This window comes from Platichthys flesus, chromosome 21 (genome assembly GCF_949316205.1).
Source record: "Platichthys flesus chromosome 21, fPlaFle2.1, whole genome shotgun sequence".
Lineage (NCBI taxonomy): Eukaryota > Metazoa > Chordata > Actinopteri > Pleuronectiformes > Pleuronectidae > Platichthys > Platichthys flesus.
Genome location: NC_084965.1, coordinates 4,567,404 through 4,576,749, shown reverse-complemented (window position 1 = coordinate 4,576,749; position 9,346 = coordinate 4,567,404). Strand labels below are relative to the sequence as shown.

Genomic DNA, 9,346 nt, shown 5'->3' with positions numbered 1-9,346 from the left:
AAAGGGGAAACATCTTGGCCTCTGTGACTGACTGATGTTGCACAGTGAAGTTGAGCGGGACGGCACAGAGCGGTCACATTTTGAGGCATCTGATTAGGTGACCAACCATGCGCTGCCCGTTAGTCTAATTCAATTACAGCAAGAGAGACATTCGGGGGGGAAAGAATTTCCTTCTTTTCTCTTTGGACCCGCCTTGACAGAACGGATAGTGATATTCTTTAGGCTTCAGTGACAGAGGCTAAGGAGGCGGCGTGACTTTATCTCTATGAATTCTTTATTCAGCTCATGTGGACTCAAAGGAGTTTAACTGATGGAGAAGCAGCCATGTTGACTCCCATCTGACTTAAAAGGTTGTGTGTTGAAAGATCCCCAATGGTTGGTTGATTGAGCTGTTAATGTGCAAATAAACCCTCTGCAATAAGATTGGTTTACCAATCAGTAGTCAAAGGTATTAACTGCCATTAGAATTCGAGAGAGACAGGGAGGCTGCATGATAGACAGTGACATCTGTTGAGGTTAAAGGAGATAAACAGTAAACTCAATGGAAATGGCTTCATGTGACTCAAGAAACAACAGATCAAAAAAATGTTCTTTAAACCCTTAGTTTATCTGCACATTTGCTAATATTGTGATCGGAGCATTGGGTTAAAAAACACCTCTACATAAGTTGACATCAATCTTTCATGTCAAGAGAAGTGGTTCAAGAAATTAAATCAGCAGATACCAAAACATGAATATAGATTAATTCTACTATAAACGATAGAATGTAAGGTCTCTCTAAAACTGTGATCTTCGCCCCTATAGTAACGCCAGATGCTAAAACATATGAATGTACATATGTTCCTAAAGAAATAAGCTGCAAATGGTAGTGACGATTCCTTCTGAGGAAAGAGTTAATGAAAAGCCAGACTCACACTACCTACTCAATACTGCCATCCAGTGCTGACTGACCTTTGAAAAATGGCATAATTTAGAGTGACTGAGACATAATATACAGATCTGGTGGTTATAATGCTGGGACAAAAGATTAAAATCTACAGGCCTACATTTTTTGGAGGAATAACACTTTAGATGATTGATTTGAAATATTGATCTGATATATAAGTATACCCAGGTGATTTATTTGTATGGCACCCTTAAAGAACAGTGCAATTCAAAGTGCTCAAAGACATTTAAAGCTTTAATAAATGAATATATAAAGCAAATGTGAAACATACATATTTAAAAAAGGAATTTCAGAATAAAATAAATAAAAACAAAAACACGAGAAATTGTGTGTTATAAAAAAATAAAACATTAGATTCAGATTTAATAAAATAAAATGCAATATTCAAAACAATATTCAGTTTGGGCCAATAGATTCCTTTCAGCTAAGTCGTACTCAATGGGCCTTTATTACTAATATTACATTTAATATAAGAATTTCCAAACCAATACTGGATATTATTGTTACCGGTCGATTGAGGATTTGCATTGTGCATGTACAATATCTATATCCATATCGTGAATACAAAAGTCCCCGTCATATTATTATTATTATTAAAATTATTATTATAGTTTTACTACGTTGTTGTTATGTGTTGTACGCAGCCCCTTTGAACGCACCGCTCGTAACCAAGGCACTGACGCTCCTCTCCGTTACCAGGGCGCTCTCACGGCAAACAGTAGCATCGCAGCTAAGCTAACAAGCTAACAGGACAGATAATCTTACAGCCATGATATAACACCAGCTTCTTCACCAGGGGACCAACTTTACGTTTTAACTCCCAGTTCATCTAAACCATCGCTCCCAGTTCATCGCCTTCAGATTCACCTCCAGTTCGAGGTTGTCGCTTTAGTTTAGAGGCTGAAACTCGCGTTTTCTCCCTCCCAGGACCAGTGAGCTAACCGAGCTAACCGAGTTAAGCTAGCTGCACAGACACCATGGTGAGTAGCCGCCCCTGCCCGCTGTCCGTGGCTGGACAGGCCACCTGTTGGCTTTGAGGAGCTAGCATGCTAAACGTTTAGCTTTCTACATATCTGGATTCTCTGAAGTCACACACAGACAGACAGGAAGTGTGTGTGTGAGTGTGTGAGTGAGTGTGTTTGTGTGTGTGTATGAGTGTGTGTGGACGGGCCCTGTCACACATGAGCAGGAGAAAATCCCCTTGGAGTTAGCTGATCAGCTAGCTGTGGTTGCTAGAACAGTGTCTCCCCCATGTCTGCAGACCACATCTTTCATTCCCACGTCTCTTCTTTGTCGCCCATCTCTTGCTTTTCGTCTCTGCACAGGCTGAATTTGGATTCAACGAACAGCATCAGAGCGAAGTCATCAATTACATGCGATTTGCTCGTTCCAAGAGGGTCCTGAGGCTCAAGACTATTGATTCATGCTTCGAGGAACTCAAGGACAGCAGGTGATTGGTCACATCCATGGTTCTGGGGCCATTGTTTGGATGTAAACTCAACTTTACTCACTTTTCAGCTCAAATGCATCTGTGACCTGTGATTGTGTGTGTTGCATGTGTGTGTGTGTGTGTGTTTGTGTGTTGTCTGCAGGCTGGTGGAGGAAACCTTCACGGTGGATGAGGTGAGGGAGATGCTGGACGGGCTGCAGGTGGTGGTACGCGGGGAGGTGGAGACCGAGCTCATCAACACGGCCCACACCAACGTGCTGCTGCTCAGGCAGCTCTTCTCCCAGGCCGAGAAGTTTTACCTCCGGCTGCAGAGCGACATCTCAGAGCTGGAGAACAGGTGAGAGATGAGGGTGACAAATTCACGATTGTTCGCACAGGAGTACAACATGTTCTCAGTGATACGTTATGAGGTAAACATGCCCCTCCTTGAACATGGTAGATATTATTTAAGATTATAACATCTGTGCTCAAGATGTGGAACTGTGAAAGGTCAAATTGAGTGTTAAATAGAAACTGCGCTACGCTTCTACACACTGCGCCTAACGTGAGAAAAGGTCTGCTACTTTGAAACATCTCCTGTTTCTTTCTCAGTGCAGAAGTGTTGTGTATCTGTGGTGTCAGGATAAAAGGTCGTCGCCAAGCCACACACACAGTTTACCCCTTTTTTTTTCATCACACTGGTTTTCTCTCTGCGGTGACATTCAGTTGGTCTGAAAAGCTCAAATCCTGCCATCTTTTCACAACATTTAAAAAAGATTTTTCTTTCAATTATGCGAGCTGTGTGCTTCTTAAATAAAATGCTGGTATTTTTAAAGTGGTACCAAGCTACGTGATCACATGAAGTGTCATTGGTTTATGGCCACATGTCAGAAAAATAAGAAAAAGCGGAAAGAACTTGTTTCTGAAAAGGGTTTTTGTTCATATTACAAGTCTGAGCATAGAGCATTGTTGGCACTTACATGTGAGACCAGTAACTATGATAAATTACTTCTGAACTGTTGCCAGAATGCAGTGTACAGTCTTGACATTTTGGCAAAGGAAGTGTCAGGGCTTTTTGACACATACGTTTACAGGTCGTTTTTTAAATAACAATAACCCACAGTTACACAATTGAGATAAAACTGTCCTAAAAAAATTAGGTTGAGCTAAGTTGTTCATAATATTCACTTTCAAATCCTCCTGTTCCTCTGTGTGCCAGTGAGATTGAGGAAGTGATGTTACATTATAATCTTCAGTATCAAACATTTACATTTACAAAACTTCTGCAGCCAAGAGGAACCGAGCCAGTGTTGTTAGCACGTTGTGTCTCTGTAAAGATCCAGAGTTCATGTGCAGGGGCTGAATGTATTCTCTCCGTCTTCTGTGATATAAAGGTGAACTTCATTTAACTTTTGACCTCTGGAACCTTATGCCCTTGTTTGTGTTGTGGAACAGTTTGTAGTATGCAGATGGTGGGAGGATCAAGAAGCCCTGATGCTTTTTAGTTTTTTTTTTTTACAGGGCTCAGCCCTACGTGACTTGATATGGTATCTAAAGCAAGGAATACGCCCCGTGTCACAGGCTACGTGTGTTCAGCTGGTTTTTAAAAACCACATTTAAGCTTTTCAGAGAACTGGAGTGTTCACCACAGGCAAACATCTCATAGCATAAGTGTTAAACTGCCAAAAAACAAGGGAGTCTATTTGCCGACCTAACAATTCCCACCACAAAATGGAAGATTGCTTTAACGTATAAAAAGCCAACACCGCTGTGCGAACCTGACAGTTGTGAAAAGTGTTAGTTCAGATTATCAGTCACTCAGTGATGCTTACATCTTAATTGTAATGTTGTAGACCAATGTTTGATTAAATCTAAATACATTATCTTCTCTTCTCTGAATTTGTCATTTTTATTCTGACGTCTAATCCTTTGCTAATCTCTCCCCCATCTAGAGAGCTGTTAGAACAAGTGGCTGAATTTGAGAAGACTGACTTTAAAACCACTGATAAGGTGAGATGAATGTGCAGCTCGGTCACACGTAGACCTTAAAACCTCACCATCAGTAGACTCATCGTTAATCATGAGCTTGAAAGGTATTTACACCCACATGGAATTCAGTCACTCGAGAGCAGCCCAGCCATTTATATGTCAGGTCACCCATCCTTGATATGAAACCAAGCAGCTCAGCAGTCACGCAACACAGTGGCTGACGTGTGGCTTTACGCCTATCAACTTGGTGATGATGTACTTCACAGGATATACACATTTTTAAACAGTAGTCATTTGTCATCGTCACATTTCTAAGAAAAGGGAGATTGAACAGATGTTTTAGTTTTATTGTCACATCTCATCTCCAGTAGCAGCAAAGCAAATGTCTCCCGTCGATAAGTTTGTGCTTTTCTTTACCAGATAAACCAGGAAACTAACAAACCCAAGTTAGCGCCGCTGAATGAAGGTGGAGTGTCGGAGCTTCTCAACAAGGTAAATAAACACGTTGCATTTGGTTTAACATGGATGATTATCAGGTTCACTCGCTCATGTGGATCTGTGCTGTGTGTCTACAGGAGATAGGGAGACTACAGGAGGAAAACAATAAACTGAAAACCAGGCTGCGGACTTTAGAATCCCAGGTATAAAAATCTGTCTCATACTTTTTTAGTAAAGCAATCCTCTACTCATTTACATTATTAGCTTCATGATCTGATGAATGTTTCCTAGGCCATGAGTGCACTGGATGAGAGAACCAGGGCCGAGCGAGCTCTGAAGGACCTCCAGAAGGTGCAAGGTGAACAGCAGGTACTGTCCCATGTTTGATCTACAAGTTACTTCATTGTCATCGGTGACATTTTGAGTTCGCTTTCTATTTTACTACTTCAATCTTTTGTTTGTGATTATCATTTACATCAACACTGTCTGTCATTGTGCTTTTTATGCTCTAACTTGGATCTGAAATGGTACGTATGTAGATGATCAGTGTGTCGTGGAATATAGGAATAGACACCTTGTCCATCTTGGAGTATAAACATGCAACTGAACTGGTTTGCTGTTTCTTTGTCCTTCAAGTTTGCTGCTCAATCCCAGGAGATCAACTGTCTAGAGGACACAGTGGCGGCTCTGAAAGAGGACTACGAAAGGTCTCTCAACGCCAAAGCTGTCTCCCACAAGGATCTGCAGGAGAACCTGATCTCGGCCAAACATGAGCTGCTTCGAGTGCAGGAGCAACTGACCCTGGCAGAGAAGGTACATCGCTGTGGTCTTCACCCACAAGGGAAAACTGACTTTCTCTCCGTGCAGCCAAAGTTAAAACAGTTCTGTTTATGTCCTATGAAGTGGGCAGGGCTGAAGTCACGTGACTTCTGTGCACCAATTAGAATTTAGCTCAATTTGATTCCCAGTGGTGTATAAAGTACTTGAAAGCCATACTTGAGTAAAAGTACAGATATCTTACTTGAAAGTGACTTCGGTAAAAGTAAAAGTCACCCTTCAGAAAATGACTTGAGTAAAAGTCTTAAATTAGCTCATATTAAATGTACTTAAGTATTAAAAGTATCTGGTGTTGAAATTTACTTAAGTATCAAAAGTAAAAGTACAAGTACCAAAATTAAAAGTCTAAAGTGCATTTTATAGTCTATACAGGCACAAAACTACCAAAAATGTAGTTTCTCTTTTGTTAACAGCTGCACTTTGCTAGTACAGAGAAGATAAAACTAACTGGACACAGTCTCGTTTTGCTGCCAAATTTCAGACCGAATAATAAAAACTGAACTGAACCGAGCTCCTGCAGGAGAACCTGGATCATTATAAAGGGAATAAATGGATGGGGAATGTGCTGGTGTTTGTACACATCGCTACTCCCCATTGGATGGTTTAGTGAGGTCCTCGCGGAGCGCCGAGAAGACGATCAAACTGGACTCTAGAGGAAGTCAAACTCTTTTAACAGTGTTTCTGATGGTGAACCTGCGGAGGTCTTGCGCCCCCCCTCACGCCGCCGGACCTGCACATCTCCAGAGGCAGCGGGCACGCGAGTGAACGAGAGAGAGAGAGAGAGAGAGAGGTGCGCCACGCGTACAGGCGCACGTTGCGCCAACCTCTGCTGCTCAAGTAACGAGACAGTTTTGAGAATGTAAGAAGTAGAAAGTACAGATATCTGTGTTCAAATGTAGCGAGTAAAAGTAAAAAGTCGTCAGGAAAATAAATACTCAAGTAAAGTACAGATATGTGAAAAATCTACTTAAGTACAGTAAGGAAGTATTTGTACTTCGTTACCTCCCACCACTGTTGATTCCACAGTTGTGGGTTTGTTGGCTGATGTTTGTAGGCCACTGTGTCAGTTCACGCTGATCGAATCACACAAACACACACACACACCCACACACACACACCATCCTGATGATGTGTTTTTTTCTTTATTTAAACTCTTAAGATTCATATCTCAGGATGTAGAAAGAGGTGGTGAGCCCGACAAACACCAACAATAAAATGTGTCTTTAGCAGATATGTTGATATCAGATACTTGTTTCTCTGGCCAGTTTTCCGTTTGGGCACATTCAGCCCCCGCTCACGTGTTTATGTGTGTGTGTTGTGCAGGAGTTGGACAGGAAGTTCCAGCAAACTGCAGCCTACCGCAACATGAAGGAAATCCTGACCAAGAAAAACGAGCAGATCAAAGATATTAGAAAACGACTGCAGAGGTGAGCATCCAGCAGTGAGATTAAAACATTGGTATTTTCAAGCATTTTTTTGGACTTTACACATGAAGAACGCAGCAGGAGATTGCCTGGGGAAATGTCCTGAATATTCAGGTTAGGGGGTGGAGCCTGAGGATTTATATACGGGGCTGCTGTCAAGCCTTTTCTCCAAAAGCTCTCAAATCTGGTCATCTTTCCAAGTTGACAGCTTTGTCAGCGTCTTCTGCATTAACCTTTGGACAGACGAGGACATAAATTATAACTTCTCTGATGGCGAGAGCATACGCGCAAAAGACCTTAATTCTATATTACTCCTAAAACTGTCTTTCTTATCCAGATATCTGTCTATATCTGCGTCCCTTCTCTGTTTCAGATACGAGCCCAACGAATGATTAGTTTCCAGGAGAGCTGGTTTATACAGAGAGAGGACGGACCAGGACGTTCAGTGACTGTGGTATGGCCCAGAAACCATCAGTTCCTATACTGTAAGACAAGAAACACAGATAAAAGTGTCCCCTTGCTTTGTGTGGCGTCTTCAGTAGAGTTGGTAGCAGGGAAGTCGACAATAGGCCGAGCTGATTTCACAAATTAAATAGTCAGAAATGATAGCTTTCTCCAGCTGTGCTCATTAACCCGCGTCCCAGTGTCAGAGTTCACTCACTGTAGCTAGCAGACTTCCCTCTGTGCTCTATGCAATAACCATCATGTCCGTGTTTGAAGAGGCCTTGTCCATTTTCTGAAGCTTTGCACTCGTATCTACCATCAGACGGATGTGGGTCCAAAATCCAAATCTGTTTATCGAGAGTTTCATTCAAACCCCGAGATAGTTTTGTTTATTACTAGTGAGCAGCTTTTCAAAAGCTTCCTGACCATTTCATTTTATTTCAACAAGCATTTAATAGCATTTTACAAAAAATGTTTTCAGTGACCTGACATTCTGTGAAAGTCTGATCACTGAAAATACGAACAAATGGTTGCTTTTTGCATAAATCTTTTTTGTTTTGCACATTGAATGATACGGATAGCAATAGACAGATTTCCCTACATCCCCTTGAACATAGGACATAGAATATTTTTGTGTGTGTATTTTAAGTTTTGCTGTGAGTGACAGAGTGCAAGTGGAAACAAATAAATAAATCTATACATGATGTTCATGAAGTAATGCTCTTGCAAAGTATGATACATCTTCCCTATATTGCTCTAGATGTGCATTTGTTTGTATTGTGCAAAGTATGTGGTAATAAAAAGCTGTTACCAAATATATCATGTGTGGTCTTTTATTTTATAAATATATAATCATAAACTTTCACATCTGTGGAAAATACCTAATAAAACAGCATTTATAACTAAATATCTGAGTTTAGTGGAATATGACTAATAGACTGTTTTTATTTGTTTCTGAGCGTAAGATATTACCAAAATATTTCAAACTAATATTTTTGGAACTGTCTGATTCAACAAGGGGGCGCTGTACTGCAAAAATACATGAGGTATAAATTACAGCGATCGTAGGCCTCCTTATGAAAATTATTTGATTAATGATATACATATATACTTAGTAAGTGCATCACTTTAAAGTCAGAAGAGAATAAAAGTGAGCTGTGGATCAATTGAAGTTTCAGTCTGGCTTCATATATTAACTTCTTTGTTTTTCCAACTATATTTTTCCATTACTGACTCCCTGGTCAGAGCTCAAAGAAGAAAGTCCAGAGAGAAGTAACATTCTGTACATTCTTACTGGATGGAGAATGATATCTCTGATCTAATACGAAGAGAGAGAAATCTCTAACAAAAAGATACTTCTTTGTATTTTTTAAAATCTGTATTGGATAGTTAGAATAGAGAAAGTGGAGGTTAGACTCGACGCTGGGAACACTGGTCTTAAATTGTAATGATTTGAAATGACAGCTGAGGTTTGCAAACACTCTTACCCCACTGAGCAGGCCTTTTATTATGGTATGTTTACTGCTTCTATATATTTTAATGCTGTACACATTTGTATTTAGTCCTCGGCATTATTCTATCTACTTATTTCAAATACTGTTGACATGTACATAGAGTGGTTGCTACAACAATAAAGCTTCTAAGATAAGACCAAACATTTTGAGCTGATTATCTGAGCAATAGGAAACCAGAAGTGGCCGGATGCATTCTGCAGATATAGGTTAACATCAACAGTCTGCAGTGAAGGATGAATAAACGATCAGATCATGAGCACAATGAGGTTTTCTAGAGTAAAAAGCAAAGTGGTCACCAATCAGTTAAGTTTCACAGTGAAACTCT

General features: G+C 40.5%; 1 protein-coding gene across 2 annotated transcripts; it reads left to right on the top strand.

Moving 5' to 3' along the window:
- The first annotated feature begins 1,614 nt into the window (after nucleotides 1-1,614).
- On the top strand, nucleotides 1,615-8,324 carry lztfl1 (leucine zipper transcription factor-like 1). Of its 2 annotated transcripts, none has more exons than XM_062379978.1 (10): nucleotides 1,615-1,926; nucleotides 2,272-2,396; nucleotides 2,539-2,733; nucleotides 4,328-4,385; nucleotides 4,785-4,856; nucleotides 4,940-5,005; nucleotides 5,094-5,171; nucleotides 5,457-5,615; nucleotides 6,963-7,066; nucleotides 7,437-8,324. In XM_062379978.1, the coding sequence occupies exons 1-10, from the start codon at nucleotides 1,924-1,926 to the stop codon at nucleotides 7,453-7,455; spliced, it is 879 nt and encodes a 292-aa protein (XP_062235962.1). In that variant the 5' UTR covers nucleotides 1,615-1,923; the 3' UTR covers nucleotides 7,456-8,324. The 2 variants fall into 2 exon arrangements, with proteins under 2 accessions (XP_062235962.1, XP_062235961.1); XM_062379977.1 differs by having other exon boundaries at nucleotides 1,618-1,926; nucleotides 5,439-5,615.
- Nucleotides 8,325-9,346: the final 1,022 nt, after the last annotated feature.

What these genes read in the sequence shown, in the direction of transcription:
- lztfl1 (XM_062379977.1), top strand. An exon ending in ATCTCAGAGCTGGAGAACAG is followed by an intron (nt 2,734 to 4,327) that starts GTGAGAGATGAG and finishes TCCCCCATCTAG; the next exon opens with AGAGCTGTTAGAACAAGTGG. An exon ending in AACTGACCCTGGCAGAGAAG is followed by an intron (nt 5,616 to 6,962) that starts GTACATCGCTGT and finishes TGTGTTGTGCAG; the next exon opens with GAGTTGGACAGGAAGTTCCA.